The following is a 20658-nucleotide window of genomic DNA, read 5'->3' on the forward strand; positions in this document are numbered from 1 at the left end:
GTTGCTGGCCCCTTCCCTCAGTTGGTTGCTTGGCTTCGAGCAGAGCAGAGCCAAGCTGTGGAAGGGAGCAAGTCTTGGTGCTTCTCCCGCCTGCCCACCGCTGTTGTTAGGTGGTTTTTAGTCACAACTTGGCGGCAGCATAGGCCAGGATCTGCACGTTGTGGTACCAGGGCTATGGAGCTCTGGTTTGGGAGTCAATAGGTACCCGGGGGCGAATAGGGCAGGCGTTTGGCCATTGCGGGGGCCAGAACGCAGGAGCGCCTCCCGGTGACTAGGGGCTTTGTGAATTGGTGAACGCAAGATAAGGTTTGCGGTCAAGTTGTGTTCCTTAGCCGCTAGGTCATCCCAAGCACCGGGTGGGTGCCCGGTTTGGATAATCAGACTACATCGGGTGGTTTGATTGCACAGATCCTGACCTTATGCTTTGTGCCAACCCTACCAATTGTTTGCAAATAAAGTTGTGGCCTTACTTCCAACATGTTGTACTGTGGTTATTTGACAGCAACATCTGAGGCAATGATAAATTAACATGTAAATTGAAAGTGAAAAAAGGGTTATGGAAAAGAAATTATTTTGATGAAATATGGGGAAAAATTTATTGAAAAAAGTACTAAGAAAAGAAGATGGAAAATTATCTTCACGAGATGAATTAAATTTTTGGTTGAATTATAGGGATGAGAATGGCTCTGGGGAAGGGGTGCACTGAGGTGTTTTTAGTATAAAATAAGTAGTGTTAAAGCATATTTGGATATGAAGAAACTGTAACATTTTGTATTGTAAAACTTAAAAATATTAATAAAAAAAGAAAAGAAAAAGTAACAACACGAGAAGCAAACCACTAGATTCAGAACTAAGGGTGTCTGAATTAAGCACAGACAACCTTAAAATTTGAACCTGAGAGACAGTGGGGAAATCAACAAACCTGAAATCCTTTACATTATGTACCTTGAATACAGGAACTAAAAGGTTTTATTTCCCAGCACCCACAAGTGTACTGCTTCAAATCATTGAGTTGCATGCTTTGAAGCATTGATAGAAGCTTTTTCAGTTCAACAACATTATCAGTGTTTATCACCTGATATCTATTTTCCCAAAGTAAGAAATGTAAACTCAAACGTATTACATAAGGAAGTCACTGTATGTCTATACACGGTGCTTTATTTCTTAGGCATATTTGTACAGTCCATCCTTGCCTTACGCGGGGGATCCGTTCCGGATCCCGCCGTGTAAGGCGAATTCCGCCTATGCTCGAGCCCCATTGGAAACAATGGGGCTCGTGCGCGGCGCGCAACGGGCGCGCGCGCCCATTCAATTGAATGGGACGTGCCGCCCCTTCCGCCCTGCGCGCGCCCCACGGCTTGAACGCGTATGCTCAAGGCCGTGTATGGCGTGCCCGCGTATGGCGCGGGCACGCTGTATTCTATTCAAATCTATGCAGAAGACCTTATTAAAAATAAACCTATATCTACTTAAACAAGGCAATCATATTTTCAAATCAAAAACCATGACACTGTTTTGGTATCTTGTTTCTCAAAGTAAATATTGGTCATTCTATATGTAGTTTTCTGTCTCATAATGACACATATCACCTTGATCCTTATTATCTAATCTCTTTCTTTGAATCTAATTTCTTTCTTTGATAAAATTACCAGCTTGGTAGATGAAGGGAATGCTGTGGATATAGTATATCTTGATTTCAGTAAGGCCTTTGACAAAGTTCCCCATGACATTCTTGCAAACAAGCTTGTACAATGTGGGCTAGACAAGGCAACTGTTAAGTGGATTTGTAACTGATTAACTGGACGAACCGAAAGGGTGTTCAACAATGGCACCTTTTCATCCTGGAGAGAAGTGACCAGTGGAGTCCCACAGGGCTCTGTCCTGGGCCCAGTACTGTTCAACATCTTTATCAATGACTTGGAGGAAAAATTGGGGGAATACTTATCAAATTTGCAGATGATACCAAATTAGGAGGAATAGCTAATACTCCAGAGGACAGGATCAAAATTCAAAATGACCTGAATAGACTAGAAAGCTGGACCACAGCTAACAGAATGAACTTCAACAGGGAGAAATGTAAGGTACTGCACTTAGGGCGAAAAAATGAAATGCACAGATATAGGATGGGGGACACCTGTCTTAAGGAGACAACATGTGAAAGGGATCTAGGAGTCCAAGTAGACCACAAGTTGAACATGAGTCAACAGTGCGATGCGGCAGCTAACAAGGCCAATGCGATTTTAGGCTGCATCAATAGAAGTATAGTGTCTAGATCAAGAGAAGTAATAGTGCCACTATATTCTGCTCTGGTCAGGCCCCACCTGGAATATTGTGTCCAGTTCTGGGCGCCACAATTCAAAAAGGACATTGAGAAACTGGAGCGTGTCCAAAGGAGGGCGACTAAAATGGTGAAAGGTCTGGAAACCATGCCCTATGAGGAACGCCTTAGGGAGCTGGGTATGTTTAGCCTGGAGAAAATAAGGTTAAGAGGTGATATGATAGCCCTGTTTAAATATTTGAAGGGATGTCATATTGAGGAGGGAGCAAGCTTGTTTTCTGCTGCTCCAGAGACTAGGACCCGGAGCAATGGATGCAAGCTGCAGGAAAAGAGATTCCACCTCAACATTAGGAGGAATTTCCTGACAGTAAGGGCTGTTTGACAGTGGAACACACTTCCTAGGAGTGTAGTGGAGTCTCCCTCCTTGGAGGTCTTCAAACGGAGGCTGGATGGCCATCTGTCAGGGATGCTTTGATCTGGATTTCCTGCATGGCAGGGGCCCTTGCGGTCTCTTCCAACTCTATGATTCTATGATTCTATGATTCATTTGTTGCTCTGATGTGCCTTCAAGTTAGCTCTCATATGGTGACCTTACTATAGGACTTGGGGGGGGGGGGGGGGGGCAAGATTCATTCAGGAGGTTTCCCATGGTTTTCCTCTTAAACTGTGAGAGTGTGACTTGCCTAAGGTCACCCAGTGGATTTCCATGTCAGAGTGAGGAGTCCAACCCTGATCTCTGGTAGTCCATCATACAAACCACTACACTTTACTGGCGCATTCTTCATCTTAATATTTATCTATACTTTTCCCCCCATAGTAAACCATGCTCAAAATAACAAATCTATCCATTGTGTAAAGGGGATTTTATCATGTTTCTAAATAACTTAAGCTTTGAAGTCACTAATAACAAATGAATTCTGAATTGCTGGTCTTTAAAACCAACAGTGGAGTGTGTTTTCAGTGACCAGACCCTGGAGCAAAAGCACCTATCTGATTTTGCTGACTTGGTTCTTCACTAACACTTCAGTAAATAAAATAGTCACTTGGGCAGAATTAATGTATGAACAATGCACAACAAATATGTGATACACCAAAACATAGCTGAATGCTTATAATTTAGTCATGTTTGAAACTAAGCCTTTCAAACAAGGGGACATACAGTAATTAGTGTCCTCAGTGTAGCACAGATAATGAAAAAACATGAAGAATGGACTGAGGAACCTAGCTTTGGGCATCCATTATACGTCTTCTGGGATTTTTGTTCTCAGTGAATGACTGAATGAGTACATGAATTTGAAGCTTGACATGTATCAATATCTTGATTTACTAAATCAAGCACTTGCTTGGGTGGCTTTCTTCCTGCACTTAGTTAACCATTAAAAAGTAAAGTTGTGTATTTTTCAGATAAGGGCCCAACCCAGAGGCTATATAGTGTGTGCCACAACTGGGACCCATTTTTCTAAAAGGAAGCTACATACACTGATAGAGAAACACCATCGGAAACTTACAGTCATATCAGAATTGCCTTCCAGAATATGAAACTGCTTAGTACATATCTCTGACCATGCCTAAAAGGACCCTTTGCATTGCAGAAAAGGGCACCCCATCATAGAAGTACAGTGGACCCTTGTTGTATGCTGGGGTTTGGTTCCAAGATCCCCCGTGGATAACAAAATCTGTGGATGCTCAAGTCCCATTAAATATAATGTCATAGCAAAATGGTGTCCCTTATTTTTTAAAAAAGGAAAATCAAGGTTTGTTATTTGAAATTTATACTTTTTTTGAACATTTTCAAACCGTGGATGCTTGAATCCGTGTATAAGAAATCAGTGTATAAGAAGGGCCGACTGTACCATCTAGACCACATTTTCACTCTAGTCCAAAAAGAAAGAAGCTTCCCAATTAACCTCAATAAAAGAAGTCCTTCATCATGGTGGAAAAAACATTTTTAAAAAAAATAAACCAGCAGGAACCAAGAAGGATGTTAACAAGCTGGAATGTGCCAAGAGGAGGGTGACCAAAATGGTGAAACGTCTGGAAGCCGTGTCCTAAGAGGAGCAGCTTAGGGAACTGGGTATGTTGAAAAGAAGGTTAAGAGGGAACATGATAGTCATGTTTCAGTGTGAAAGGATGTCATATCACAGAGGGAAGCAGCTTATTTTCCACAGTTCCAGAGACAAGTACAAGGAGCAATGGATTCAAACTAAAGTATCAAAAGGAACTTCCTGACAATCAGAGTTGTTTGACAGTGGAATATCCTGCCTCACAATGTGGTGGACTCTCCTTATTTTGAGGTTTTTAAACACAGGCAGGATGACCATCTGTTGGGGGTGCTTTGATTGGTGTTCCTGCAGGGATGTAGCTAGGATTTTAGGAAGGGGGGGGGTCCAGACTAAGTGCCACCATTATAATGGGGCTTGGATGTGGCGGCGCAGCAGCACACACCATTCATTTTTCTAATGGAGGGGGGGTCCGGACCCCAAGAACCCCCCCCCCTTGGCTACGTCCCTGGTTCCTGCATGGCAGGGAGTTGGACTGGATGACCCTGGAGATGTCTTCCAACTCTATGATTCTATGATTTTAAACCATTTATGGCACAAGCCATAAATTTCATTTTAATTGGGGGAACCTATATCAAGTTCAAAGGCATGTATGTTAAGTCAATACACAATTTACAAATACAAAAGTGTAATTACAGTTATAGCACATAAATTATACTTGTCAGAGTGAGAGAATGAAGCACATGTCAAAAACAGATCTTATGGACAAAGTGCTATTTCTAGCTTGACTGTCATTTTGTTTATTAATATGTCGTCTTCTGTAACATTTGTCATGTAAGACACATTTTTAAAACCTAAGGCGGGTAGGCAAAGAACAGTCCATGGACTACATATACAAAAATGACCTACAGGGGGGCATGGAAAGCATTCTACCACATTTGGAAGCACCTTTTGCCCCCCCCCCATCCCACCTAGATGGGCTAAAAACAATGTTTTCAAAAATTGTTTGCTTCAGGTTGCCCTCTAGGAATACAGGAAGGCCCACAAATAGGGTGATTTGGAAGCAAAAATTATTATTTTTTGCACGCAGAAGCAGGTACAGTGGGGTGTATGGCCCTCCAAGGTTTCCTGTGCAGGCAACGCATTACCCTACTCTTTTATAATAATAATGAATTTGTTTTATTTATATACCGCTATTCCAAAGATCATAGCGGTGAACAGCAAGTAAGCTAATTAGCAAGTAAGCTAATTTGCCCCCAACAGTCTGGGTACTCATTTTAGCAACCTCGGAAGGATGCAAGCCTGAGTCGAGCTTGGGCCCTTTTGCTGGTCTTGAACTCGCAACCTTGTGGTCTTGAGTGAATGGCTGCAGTACAGGCATTAAACCACTGCGCCACCAGGGCTCCATTATACTTCTCAGTCCCGAAACTAGGGCAACTACAGGAACAGGACCAATATCTCCTACATTACAAAACAAAAAACACAACCTATTTTTTGCTACAATCATTCTTTAAAATACTTGTCCCTCATAGTAAGTTATTTGATCTAGATAATCTGTGAGTTGACATACCTCTTGTGCAAATGATTCTGCCCTCTTTCGCAAGTTTTTCTCCAGTTCAAAGTTGACCTGCATTTCTTCATATTCTTCTACTGCCAGTACAGACACTGTTTAAAGCAAAAAAGAAAACAAAACCAAACACACCACAACACACATAATAACACACAAAGATAAATAATGAGAGATTAGGGAGGAAAATTAAAATGACATGATTAATCATGCAATGAAATAGGATTACACAAACAATGACTTTGTGCACGTATAATAATTTTTAGAGATGTTTCTTCCTTATCTGCCATGGCAGCTCACAGTCCAGTACTGAACCTTGCTTCAGTGGGGACAGCTCTCTTGTGGGAGCAAATTATGCCCTGTCTTTTTACAAACAGTGTAATCATAGTTTTAAGGCCCAAATACCCTGATTAGTATTTGGATGGGAGACCTTCAAAGAATAGCAGGCGCAGAAGTCTATATTTCAGTGGAAGTAACTGGCAAATAATAATAATAATAATAATGATGATGATGATGATGATGATGATGATGATGATGATGATGATGATGATAATATTTATTTATGTTTCCCCGCCTCTCCCGGTGGATTGAAACAGGGTTACAGACTAAATAAAATCACAAATATAAGCTAAACCACACTGGAAAGCCAATACCAGTGATAATGAACCTTTTAGAGACCAAGTGATCAAACTCAAAGGCGTTTGCGCACTGGGTGTTACCCAGTGCCAGCGGCAGGACTTCCAAGGGAATGGGACCTCCGGGGTCGGGACTTTAACCTTCTGGGGGCAGGATTTCCAGGGGTAGGATTTCCTTTGCATCTCCAAGTGTCTCCCATCAGAGCTGATTTAAGAGGTGAGAGGCCTTCTATGTCCTACCTCACAAGAAGAAAATGCAGAACACTTGGCAACCTGCTGCGAACACAATCTGAATGACAATTTTTCAGACAAAATCACTGGGATCCAGTCTGACATGGATGCAGTAGTTGATGGGGGTGTATATAAGGATGCAACCTTATATTCTGCTTGTTCAATGTTGCCCTGTTGATAAATTTCAATTTGTCCAACTTTAGGATGTGGATAAGATCCTTGGAAATGTGAGAGCAACCACATGTGCACTTCAAAGATGTAGCTATGTTAATCTCTTGCAGCATAAAAAGTAGCTTTTGTGGATATAAACCCATTTCCTCAAAATCAGTACCGAATGATACTAAAGGCTCAGGTATAAAGCATATTTATACAGTTGTGGGAGTGGGATAGAATGTGATAGGATACAGAAAGAAGCAAATCATGTCCCTTGTCCTAAGTTTTTAATGGACTGGGCAAAGTGATACAGGTCTTTAAGATCTTTACAATGATCAGTTAGTGCTGAAGTGTGAAAGCAATAAATCTGCTTACCAAAAAAACCAGTTTCCCTGGGTTCAAAACTCTCTCTGAGAACATTCCTTTTGTTAGCTCTGCAGTAGTAAGGGCTTTTGTTTTAATATATGTAGTGTGCCATGAAGCCATTGTCTTTGCCCATACCTTTGCTAACGGATTGGAATTTGTGAATATATTTGTGTTGAGGCTGTCATTGTAAAAAAATAACCTCAATAAACACACCATGCTTGAGAATTACTGGCCACTCTCTAGTATCTCTTTTTTGAAATGGGTGACACAGAACCATTTCAATCTTGCTTCAGTTCTGGCTACGGGAAAGAGACAGTTCTGGTGGATGAACCACAACAGGCTGGGGAAACAAGTCCCTGTTAGTTCTTTTGGGCCTCTCAATGGTATTTGATATCATCAACCATGGGATTATTCTAAACTGCCTTTCTGGGATGGGACTTGGGAGGACTATTTTAGACTGCAGCAGGTTTCTTTGGTCTTACTTTATGTACTTAGAAATGAATTAATCTAGCAACAGTAATAAAGCAGTTTTTGGTGGGGGTTTTTTGGACTATGTGGCCATGTTCTGGAAGAGTTTATTCCTGATGTTTCACCAACATCTGTGGTTGGCATCTTCAGCCTCTTTTCCAGAACACAGCCACATAGCCCAAAGAACCCACAAAACAACTATGGATGCTGGTTGTGAAAGCTTTTGACTTCACAGTAATAAAGTACTCTGAAATATGTATACATACTTCGGTTACATTTTTCCAAAACTTTCTGCTGTTTATGAACTTCTGCTGCCAGCACTGCATTTTCTTCCTTTATTTTTTTTACCTAGAAGGACAAGGAACAAGCATAAAACAGAAATAATCAGGAAAACCAAACCATGTACAGTGCAACTCTATGCATGTCTGCTCAGAAGTAATTTACATTAATCGAGTTTACTGGAACTCACTCCCCAGTAAGTCTAGAATTGTGGCCTTAATCATGGGATTTGGTTATAACACTACCCAAGTTTTCACTCCAATATGCAAGAACTCTTCTTTCATCAGCTGTTGCTCATTCAAATCACAATTATGAGATGTTCCAATGATCTTGGCTGCTCTCGCTGGTTAGTTAATTGTGCAACCTGAACCATCAGAGCATGTTGTAATACTTACAAATGGGATGATTTCTAATACATTTGGGAAGGCCTCCAACCACATAGCATTAAACAGCTAGAATACTGTAAATGGCAGCGGGGGTGGTGATGGTGCTGTGGTTCTCCAGATGTTTTTGGATTGCCAGCTCATAACAGCTCATAACACTCATTGTTGGCAACACTGGTTATGGGTCATGGGAATTCTATCCCAAAAACATCTGGAGTGTCTCAGTTGCCTTCCTGCTTTACACTTAATTAAAACACTTAATTTTAACATCATCTAGGAGTTAAGAAATAGCAATAAGTTTTTTGTACTAAGTAAAGATGTTGAAGTCCTTGTATATACAAAAAGAGTTTTAGATTGCAATCTTTAAATATTTGAAGGGATATCAACTAAATGGAACAAGCTTGTTTTTCTGCTGTTCCAGGGAACAGAACATGAATCAATTGCTTCAAATTACATGAAAAGAGATTCCATCTAAACATCAGGTGACATTTCCCAACAGTAACAGCTTTTCAACAGTGGGGCAGACTGTCTTGGAGGATCTTGAACTCTGCTCCTTTGGAGGTAAATAGAAACTGAATAGCCATGTCTCAGGATTGCTTAAGCTATGCATTCCTGTATGGCAGGGGATTGGATTAGATGGCCCTTGTGATTCCTTCCAGTTCTATGTTTTTATTACAGGAGATAGTAATAGTGGAGGAGAAGACAGACGGACACTTAGCTAAAATTCTGGTTGTAATTTTGCCAAGCATTCATACAGATAACATCATGCAAAACATCAAGGAAAGATTTGCCACTTTTGACAAATCAAAATAAGAATTTCTTATTGATACATCATGACATCATTGCCTTCTACTTCTCCTAATTATGGGAGTCAACTAACGGTAGTGATGTAAGGCTTCAATATACTGGAGCTGGGCATGAGGAGTATCTTGCTAAGAGTGTGTGTCCCAGTTATGTGACTGTGGCTTCACTGGAGACAGGTTAGTTTGAGCATCCAAACATGTAAATGCTATTAACTAATGCTGTTTACTGTATTTCTTTTTCAAGTTACAAGATGATAATTATTCATCTAAAGGGATATAGAGATTTTAGAGAGGAACTGGATAATGAAAAGGGTCTCATCACTGATAGAAAGAGCAGTCCACAGATCCACTACATCTAGGCAGCACTGTGTAATTTCACAGAGTGAACCATCATATTCTAAGAACTAGCCATGGAAAATCCAGACTATGATTTTGAGCTCTTTGCCCTCCTGGCATTATACTTACTTCTACAACTTCTTCAACAAATTTGATCTTCAGGTTTTCCAGTTCAATGGCGATGGTCTTCTTTTCCTCCTGAAGAGCTATAATTTGATCTCGCAGATCTACATTTTCAAGAGTGTGGGTGGAAGTTCAATTTTCATTTGAGTCCCCAAATACACAGAGAATGAAAAGAAAGAAATATGCTGGTAGAAGAGCTGAAGAATCCAGCATCAATAGATGCTTAAATTATTAAGAATGCAGATGCCTTACATGCAGCTCCTATTACAAGTTGCTTTATCAGTTGGCCTGCCCTGTCTAGTCTGTCTAGTCCTTTGTCTTTGTCTGATTTTCATTATGGAGAGCTCCTAGCCTATAAACTCAATGTTTGCTTAGCCTGGCTTAAAAAGGAGCTGTTCTATGAAAAACATGTTAGCTTCCAAGCCGCATTAAATGTTCATTCGTGTTTTGTATTGCCCTTAATACCTATCATCTGCTGCCAAAAATAAAAAGGAAAACAGCAAGAAAAGAAAAAAAAGGGGGAAAGGGGGGGAGTATCGCCTTCTCACTGGCAATGGGACAAAACAGATCTTGCCTTGAAGTTCTGTATATTTCCAAGGTTTGCATTTCAATGAAGAAGAAAAATATGCACAAAACAGGTGTAAATCTGTAAACTGTGCTTGTTTAAAATGTGTATATATTTTTAAAAATGTGCACAAATGCATTTCAGTCAGTGGGATCAGTGTGTAAAATATGCATATGTTAGTAAGCATGCATACAACAAGGTATACATTTTAGGGGGGGAATACGCAGAAATTGTCACATAAGGATTGAAAACAACCTTATTACTTGATACAAAACTTAATGGGATGAGAACACCATTAGAATTCTGAGAGATATAACAGAAATAAGACAGAATGATTTTAATATCTCTATCTCTAAACCAGTGCCTTGTGACAAGATTCCTTCTACACTTAGGAAAGTCATAATCCACAAACTGGGAGCCATTCATTGGCCAAAAGAAATTCTCAATATTCATTGAGATCAAGCCATTTGGCAGCAACTAATGATTCCATATTCATAGGAGTGTTTAGCAAACACAAAACAAACATCATTTTTTTCATTTGTTTCAAATATGTTTATACTGTGTTTGAGGAAAGCAATTAACTCAATTATAATAAGAACAAATAAAGAAATTACAAAATGCAAAATGAATACTGAAAATCACAAAAATGCCATCTAAATGAAATAGTAAAACAAGCAGCATACATTTAAACAAATATAGTTTTTAAAACCTGAGCCACCTTCAAATTAATCAGTCTTAATCAAAATTTACAAAATTGTTTTAAACAATAAACAATGGATATTTTATAACAATTGAGTTTAACAACAGGGGGGAAATCAGAGAAGGAAGTAGGTTTGCTGGAGGAAAATACAACTTTCTGAATAGCTGCCACTGTGATTTGGCAGGAGTTGAATGGCATGATGAAACAATGTTTACTGGCAGAAGACTGCAGTCTAGTAGCATTCTCTCTGGAGACCTTCTTACAGAACATTATAAAAAAGGGAACTACATTGCCCTAAATGTTGGATACATGATTTCATAGAAGACTGGCCTGAAAAGAGGATTAGAAAAATGAAAAATACAGGTTTATCTACACTAGCGATGAGCTGCCTTGAAATCCATCTCAGAGAAAGGTAGGATATTCATTCATTCATTCAATAAATAAATAAATAAATAAATAAATAAATAAATAAATAAGCAATTAATGATAAATCTTTTGAAATTTCATGGATCACTTTGTCTACAATCTATTATTTTTGGTTGCCAAGATTCGTGTACTAAATATGTATATAATGGAAATAGTGGATAGTTTTTCAAAGGAAGCATGAGCACGTTTTCTAATTTCCCCCTTTCAAGCTGGTGGCTTCTATCTCATAAGAGCAGTGAACCTGCTTTGGCTTTTAGGTTAAAGTATCTAGCCAAAGTATTGAACCCTGCCTAGCACCTTGGCCAGATCTTTTAAAATTCAGACTATGGTCTAGTGTGCCAAGATGAAATGGAAGCCACTGGCCACTAGTCAAGTAATCACTGAGAAACAACCAGAACTGTTTGGATTTTTGACAAGATAAACTACACTGAAAGATTTCCACATGCATCAGACATCTTCTGCTGATCAGAACGTGCTGTAATGTCTACATATCAAAATAAGATACATATGCATTCTTCATTTTCTTCATTATTTCCTTCTTTGAAATACATTTTTTCACAAGGGAGCCAACCATGCAACCTTCTGTTTAAAGAATGCCTAAATATCAGCACATACTCAGTGATTACTTTGTTGATTCAACTAAGTAACAACCAGCACAATCCCATTAATGAAGATTTTCACACCAGTGCCATGGGGTAAGCACTGGTAAAACACTGGTAAAACATCAGGAAAGTGCACATGTGTCAAAGCCTGACACGCTTCTGAAAAGTCAGGGACTTGTTCCCTTGCCTCTAGTATCCTTGAATTGTTCGCAGAGAAGCAATTTCCTATGAACGGAAACTTTGAGTTCACAGGAAACTGCTGCTCCACAAACAATTCAAGGAGGCTAGAGGTGAAGAGAAAAGTCCTTGATGTTTCAGAAACGTGTCAGGCTTTCATACACATGCACTTCCCTGATGTTTTACCGGCATTTTACCAGTGCTTATCCCATGGTAAGCGCTGGTGTGAAAATCTTCACTGTCTACTCTCAGGAGTGAGCCCCAGTAAATAACAGTCAGGGCTTAATCCCAGATCAATGCAAAAGACTTCAGTTCTTGTAGATATTGTAGATCATAGCAATAGCAAGTACATTTCTATACCGCTTATCAGTGAACTAGCACTTCTCAAGCAGTTTACAATGTATAAGCCAATTGCCCCCAAAAGCTGAGTACTTATTTTACTGACCTACAAAAGGATGGAAGGCTAAGTGGACCCTGGAGCCCTGCCTGTGACTGAAATTACTACCTTGTGGCTGTGAGTGGCTGCAGTACTGGCATTCAACCACTGCGCCACCAGGGCTCCTTGTAGTAGCACTACAGAGAAAGGATTTAGAACCCGTGACCTGGATATTGCATTCCTGATAAATTCATCTACTGGCCAGGATTGATTAGAGTGGAAGTCAAACAGGATCTAGAGGAATACAATTCCTTCCCCTGCCCCTGCCACCACAATGGAGAACCATTTAATTGTAATGTTCATTATTCATGCTTACTGTTAAAACTGTTAATCCTATTCTACCCTCTGAACAACTGCTTACCTTTTATCACCTGCTGGCATTTCAGTGAGTCACATGCACCAGGGCTACCTTCCGTGTCCGTAGAGGACTCATCATTATCAATGTTAATTTCTTCAGTAATGATATCTGGACCCAGTTTTGCCATATAAAGCATGCTGATTCTTTTCAGCGTCTTGTTTTCTTTGTTCAGCTACAAAACATAAGATAAACAAATAAACGAAGAAGGCCAGATGCATTGTTGATTAAAAATGGCATTTGTTTTTATTTGTTATTGTTTGTTGTTAGCTGCCCTTGAGTCAACCGTGGCTCGTGGTGACCCTGTGACATCTCTCAAGACTCCCTGTCCTCTACTGCTCTGCTTACATCCTGTAAATTCAATCCCATAACCTCCCTGACTGAGTATATCCATCTGGTGTGATGTCTTTCTCTCTTTCTACTGCCTTCTACCTTACCTAGCATTATTGTATTTTCTAATGAGTCATGATTTCTCATGATGTGTCCAAAGTACAACAGGCTCAGTTTTATCATTTTTGCTTCCAGGAAGAGTATAGGCTTGATCTGTTCAATGACCCATTTGTTTTTCTTTTTTGGCTGTCTACAGTATCCTCAGCATTCTTCTCCATGGGAACTCTTTAGCTATTTCAATTTCCTTATTATCTAGCTTGAATTTATATAGATCCTCTGTGGTCATTATTTCTGTTTTCCTTCTCTACAGTAGTAATGCTGCCTTTGCACTTTCTTCTTTTACCTTCCTGAGTAATTATTCCAAGTCTGTGATGTTTTCTGTTAGTAGTATGGTATCAACCACATATCTTAGATTGTTGATGTTCTTTCCTTTTATCTTCACTCCTTCTTGTGAGTCTAAACTGATTTTCTTTTATTTTCTGCATATGAGATGAACAAATAGGGTAACAGTATGCAGCCTTGTCTAACGCCTTTGTCAACTGGGAACCATTCTGTTTCTCCATATTCTGTTCTACCAGGAGCCTCTTGTCCCAAGTACAGATTTCTCATCAGGACTATAAAATGTGTTGGCATGCCCATGTCTTAAGTGCCATTCATAGGCCTGTTACAGACTGCCAAAATAAAGCTGCTTCGGGTCTCTTTGGAGGTATGCTATTTAAATAATGCATGAGTCCTAAGAGTCCAGAGGTCACGCCAAAGCCACACTCCATTCCTAAGCACTGGAGTGCAGCTTTGGTGAAGCTTCCAGATTCTTAGGATGCATGCATCATTTAAACAGCATACCTCTAAAGAGACCCGAAGCAGCTTTATTTTGGCAGTCTGTAACAGGCCATAGTTTTTCATGATCTATGCAGCCAAATGCTTTACTATAATCTAGAAAGCACATGCTGACCTTCTTCTGGAATTCCTTAGTGCACTCCATTAACCACTGTTTATTTGAAATGTGATCCCTAATATTTTTTCTTCTTCTCAATCCCAGTTGCACCTCTGGGATTTCTCTTTCCATATATGACTGGATCTATATTGCATAATTCTGAGCACAATTTTGCTTGTATGGAATATTAATGTGATAGTCTTATAGTTGCTGCAGTCTTTTGTGTGTCCTTTTTTGTAGATTGGGATGTATATTGATCATTTCTAGTATGTTAGGCAACTTTTTGTTTTCCGTATTTGTTGGCATATTTTTGTTATCAAGAGTTGATTCTGTCTGTGTGGACTGCAGCAATTCTATTGGACTATCATCTGTTCCTGGTGATTTATTCTTCCCAGTATCTCTTATTGCAGCTTCAACCAAGCTCTCTAGGATTTGGGGTTCATCTTCATATGGTTCTTCATTCCATGTGTTATACATTTCTTTATATCTTTATTACTAATGTAAAATCCCAGAAATCTGTCGGTCACTATAAAGTGACCAAACAAGCTTTAATGATGGAGATGAAAGAAATGGCCTTCCTTGTCTCAGAGGTCACCTAACTCTGGAGTTTGGAAAAGTAATTTCTGGGACTAGCATCTTCCAGAAAGTGTGGCCAGTGAATTTCTCTCATGTTCAAGTTTTACAAAGTTTTACTTTTTTTAATTTTGGCAAATTCTGGTCAAAAATTGAACTGATCTGAAATTCTCACCCATCCTTTGAATAGGCAACTATGTCATTGTCACTTTCATTCCCAATCAAATTCTTGCAACTTTTCTTAAAGCAAAATAAATAAATAAATAAATGTTTCTGTTCCACTCCTTCCCCTTGTAGCAATACCAGCAGCCAACGCCTTCCAAAGCTGGCTGCTATGTCCACATTCACACAGGTAGGTGGAAGCTACAATCACTTGTTCTCCCCCCCAAAAAACTTCCTCCCAAAAAGCAGTGTTTGGCAGTGTGCAAAACAGACCACCCAACCATAGCACATAGACAAAGTGCTATTGTGAGGGAAAGTGTGCCAAGAAATGAAGCCAAACTGGTATGTTTCCATTCTTAAACTAGAGTGATTATGGCAGAACAGTAGACTGGTGTAATAAAATCCTAAATTAACAAAATCCTTGATTCTGAATACTTGGCATACTGGCATGTAATGTATCAATGAGGTCTAGATTTTAGAATGTCAAGGAGCATGGTATTATGGTGGAACCTAATATCAACAAGCAAAGGATTAGGATAAGGTAGTCATATTCTGCTTTAGCACTGCTATGGAACTTTTCAGTTTGAGCCTGCATTTATAAAAGGTTTAGCACTGCCAATCTTGAACAATATCCCTCTGTAACGGCCCTAAAAACAATATCCCTCTATTAATGAAAACATGTGTTTCAAGGACAATATTGCAACAAGTGAAGAGAATGCAGAGTGTTCAAATAAGTGTAGTGATTGTCTAGCACATGGTTTTTCTTGCTGTTCCTTCTCTCGCTGAGCTGACCTCCTTTCAGAATTGATTTCCCTGGCTCTTTATGAAAACCTCTCTTTTAATCCTTGCTTTAGTTTTTTAGAGCTTTTCTTTCTGTATAAATAAAATAAAATACATTCATTGAGGTACAGAGAACCACTGCATTTCCCCCTAATATAAGTAAAATAAAGAGAAATCTAATTTTAAAGCAAGATGTAGGCTAGAGCATTGAACCTGCAGCCCTATTGCTTCTTTACCACCTTTCAAGAATTCAACTGCTTCTCTTCTGCAGGCTTTGTAATTTTCATTTAATATTTTAGAAATATGATGAACACAGGCCTAGTAGAACAGAATGCAGTTGATGCCAGCATACATTCTTAAATGTTCTACACAGCACCTTGGAACAACTTTGGGGGAAAACCCCTCTCAGAATCTCTCAGCCAGTATCTGAAACACTTAAGTTTCCCAGTCTCTTCCATTTGGTAATGTAGAGATGAAATTCATGTTGTATCTCTTAATAAAATTGTTAACATTACTGTTAACAAACTTAAAAAAAACACTTTAGGACAATTCCACAAATACCTGGACAACTTCAAAAGGAAAGAAGAAACTCTTAAAGTAAACAAAGTTTGGCTACCAGTCCTAAAAAACACCTAAAAAATCAAGACCAGCAAATGCAAATGAAAACCATCCAGGGTCAGGGAGTTTCCCAGCAGACAATGGATTACTAATTAAATAGACACAAAGCCTTCTCTCATATTCCTCCCACCCTAAGGCTTGGCCATTTACCAACAGGCCAACACAGATTAACATGTAAATCACTTCCTCTCAACCAAGGGTCACACAGTACATATACCTCACACACCTCCATGGCACCATTCTTTGAAGATGCCAGGCACAGATGCAGGTGAAATGTTAGGAATAAACTCTTCCAGAACATGGCCACATAGCTCCAAAAAACCCCAATATACTATGGATGCCGGCCATGAAAGCCTTCACTTTACGATAATTGTTATCTGTTTCTGTGTTATGTCAGAGCAGTTCACAGTTCTGCCTTAGACAAGGGGAGTGTGCCTGTGGATTTCTAACTCTTGTCAGATTACAAAAGATTATCACAAGGGGGATGGAATAAGGATGGGAACGTCCCGTCCTTATCCTGTCCATGACCCGAGTGAAAGTTATTATGCAAATCACTTTCACACTGTAGTCATGGTATTAACAGGTTCTTCCGTTAATACAAAAGAGTGGAAATTATGTCTGAAAGAGCTTTTCAGATGGCTGCAATGTGACAGTGATTTGCGCGATCAGTCTCATTCGCACTTCCCAGACGGGTCAAGTGTGGCTCATGTGTGGAAGTCCTTCCCGCAATCAGGCGGGAAGGACAGGACAGTGATGGGACAATGATGTCCCGTCACCAATGTGATAAACTCCACAGTCACTGTCAGCCCCCATCATCTGTTTGGGGCTGGTGGGAGTTAGACTCCAGCATCTGGAGGGCCACAGGTTCCCCCAACCCTACTGTAGATTGCTGTAGAAACTGCAATATGAGAGGTACAGGCATTTTATGACACCATGGCCGCATTTGCATTACAGAATGCAGTTTGACACTACTTTAACTTGCCATGGCTCAATGCTGTGGAATTCTGGGATTGTAGTTTGGTGGGACACCAGAGTTCTCTGACAGAAAAAGCTAAATCTCTCATAGAACTATAAATCCAAGAGTTCCACAGCATTGGGCCATGGCTGTTAAAGTGATGTCAACTCAGTGGCATCCTAAGGGTTGGTGTCACCTGGTGTGGTCACTCATGGGGAGGCAGGACTTATGGGGTGGGACTTCTGGTACACAACTTCTGGCATGCGCAGGAATGCATGCATGTGCAGCCAGAAATACCCTTGCACCCCGAGGGTGCAGCCCCAGTGCCCAGAGTGCCTCCGTGCAGCATCTGGGCAGCCCAAAAAGACCCTGTGCGTGGCTGAAAAGCCAGCCTGGTTCACCCCCTTATTGGGGTGTCACCCGGTGTGGTCTGCACCCCCTGCACTTCCACAGTAATGCTACTATATCAACTGACATTATTTCTGCAGTACATGTTGCTTACCCATTGGTAAAAGTTAGCACACTGTCAACCTGCCCCGCCCCCAAGCTGGAACCTTTTCTTATCACACAATTATAGCACTACAATAACTGCAATTGCAGCATTGTATAGAATCATGGGATATGCAGTTGGGGGGTACTTCATGACCAGAGAGCTCTAGTGACAAAGCAAACTACAAATCCCAGCATTCCACAACATGTAGCCAAAGTAAAATCATAGTGCTCTAATTATGTGGTGCAAAAGGGATCCTGGATTATCCAATGAGCTGAACAAAAATGCAATTATTTAATGGCTATTAATTGTCAAGCTGCAATCATTTGCAGTTCTGCTGGAAAACTCCAACTTTGTTCCTTCAGCCTCCCAGAGGCCCACCTCACAGTTTGAGAAATATTAGCTTTCACCCTTCCACGAAAGGAAGCCCTTCATGGTGGAAGCATGGAACCTTGTTCCACCTCTCCTGTCTGAAGCTGGATTTCAGAACCTTCATTCCACAATTAGGCTGTGTTTTATGTTTTTTTTATTTATTGTATGTACAAATTTAGATCCTGATCTTTTGGGGCTTACTCAGTGCAGACAAGAAATATAAACTACCATAACTGAACATTGTTCAATATAATAAAAATAGAAATGGATAAAGCAAATAAAACAGAGGCATTGGATAATGAAGTCTTTATTGTTGCTATTTTTTTAAGTATTTCTTTTGTACTACTGAAGAGATAAAATAAGCCAAAATTGGGAGCGGGGGAAGAAACCTTCCAAGGCGAAGAGTTAGGCAGAGATTGGAAATGTCTTCACCAACACTTCCACTGAGCCTGGCAGGATTGTGGAGAGAACAGAGCCTCCAAGCTCAAAGTATTCTTTTGATTTGTCTCTTCTGCCTCCTTAAGAATACCCCCAAAGCCGCAAAAGCATCTCTTCTTTGGAAAATATGTAATAGAGCAGCCTTTCGCAACCTTTCCTAACCAGCATGACCAAATGCCATGGTGGCTCAGTGAGCTCAGGAGTTGTAATAAAAATATAATAACATTTCCACATTCTATCCAAAATACTGGTGGGCAGCAGCTTGTGAAAGGTTGCCAAATGGTAAGGCAAGACAGATCTTGAGCATCTCATCTTCCAGCACAAATCCTGAGCCATGATTCATGGAAGTGGCAGCTCTTCCTAGTCAATGTGCATTCTCAGTTCCCCTAAGTAGTTTTTCTCTTGAACAGAAAATGTGAGAAATTCTGCTCAGTGTGGTCACTATATATTAATGGATAAGTAAGTCAGCCTTGATGTGGCAGTCCAGTAGGAAAGTGCTAGTCTCTTAGCTGGCAGTGTGTGTCACTACAAGCAAAGAATGGAAAGAAAGGATAGTTACATCCATAAATTCATTTTCTTACTGATATGTTGATTGACTATCTTATGAATCCTAATGTAGTATCATTATGCAAACAATTAAGTAAATACCTCCAGAAAGTACATTGCTAATGCATCTAAATGAAAAAAGATTTCCTGCTGGTGTGATGTTTGCTATATCTGCAGTACTTTGGGTAGGGGAAAGATGTGTAAATGCACACAGACAGACAGCATTGCTAATGAAATTTGGTACAAAATTGCTGCAATCCATTTTCTGATGATGAAGTGGTTCAGATGTGTTTTTCACAACTATATGTGTATATGTGTGTGTGTATGTGTGTGTGTATATATCACAGAGAGATAAAAACATTCTTTAATAATAATAATGCACTTCTGATGAGATGGAATATAGAAAATTATATACTTGGTAAATTCATCAACCTAGATGCAATCAACAGAGCAGTACAGGTCACCTTTCGCTTGCTCCGTGGTTTGCTTTCATAAACAATCACCTGAAATGCAATCCTCTGGATGACTTTTCCATTTAAATCAGACACTGAAATGTTCATTATTCTTTCATGTCATGGCTACTTGGGACATTTTTAAACTTGTTTATCATTTCACCCAGATGTATAAAATGAGGGTTTTTTTTAAAGATACGCATTACATGATACTATTTCTTGAATTTTAGAAAGCTCTAAAGCTGTCAAGAAAATTTAACTTTTGGGAACGTAAGATAAATGTCTAATACAAGTCTCCCATTAGTTTAACAGAAAATAATAGGGGCACCAAAAGGGTACCATCAGCCTACGTATACATATTTTGTGTACAGGGTTAAGTACTGTATATATATTTTGCTGCCTGAGGCAGATTCTCTTCAATTAAATCTACAAAAGCCAAATGGAATGAAAGTAAAATCCTCTTTGAACATGGGCAGTAGGACAATGTCATTCGCTCAACCTGAAGGAAACACACTAGTTTAGAAGAGAGCCAACATGGTGTAGTGATGTGAACAATGGAGCTCAGACATGGAAACCTCTTGGGTGGCCTTAGCAAGTCACACGCTCTCAGGTACAGAAGAAGAAGGCAATGGACCTCTCTGAACACATCTTGCCAAAATACAAACAAACTTGTGATAGGATTGCCTAAGGTTCACCATAAGTCAGAAGGAACTTGAAGGCACACAACAAGACATGGCAAGCCCTGAAGTATTCAGCATTCTCCCTCAGTCTCTGCTTTCACCTCCCATCATCTGCTACCTGAGACAAATGTTTCCCTTTGGCTATTGGTAGCACCATCACTGTTCACATCTTCCCTCTACTCTCTGTTCTTAAGTATCTGTCAGAAAGGAGAGAGTTTGCACATAAGCTCTTCCATGCAGAAAAGAATATGGAAATCGACCCACAAACTGTGGCATACAAGTATGTACCCAATGATGACTTCCCAACAAATGTATATGCAGTGATCCTAATGTGGCAATGTATATATAAGTTGTATACTATTTTCTACATTGAAGTGCTTCCTGT

General features: G+C 39.9%; 1 protein-coding gene across 3 annotated transcripts in view; it reads right to left on the reverse strand.

Annotated features, from left to right (window-relative positions):
* Positions 1–20658, reverse strand: part of SHTN1 (shootin 1) — a 160833-nt gene that overhangs the window by 93256 nt on the left and 46919 nt on the right. For all 3 annotated transcript variants that reach the window (XR_016280057.1, XM_089510014.1, XM_089510013.1), the window contains exons 5-8: positions 12890–13058; positions 9629–9726; positions 7965–8046; positions 5849–5943 (exon numbers count right to left, since the gene is read on the reverse strand). Coding sequence is in view for 2 of the 3 variants with exons in the window: in XM_089510014.1 (XP_089366140.1) it covers positions 5849–5943; positions 7965–8046; positions 9629–9726; positions 12890–13058 (444 nt within the window). In the remaining variant the exon portion in view is untranslated. The remainder of the gene's footprint in view (positions 1–5848; positions 5944–7964; positions 8047–9628; positions 9727–12889; positions 13059–20658) is intronic.

This window comes from Sceloporus occidentalis, unplaced genomic scaffold (assembly GCF_023333645.1).
Source record: "Sceloporus occidentalis isolate IW3139 unplaced genomic scaffold, rSceOcc1.0.p SCAF_2, whole genome shotgun sequence".
NCBI classification, from domain to species: Eukaryota; Metazoa; Chordata; class Lepidosauria; order Squamata; family Phrynosomatidae; genus Sceloporus; species Sceloporus occidentalis.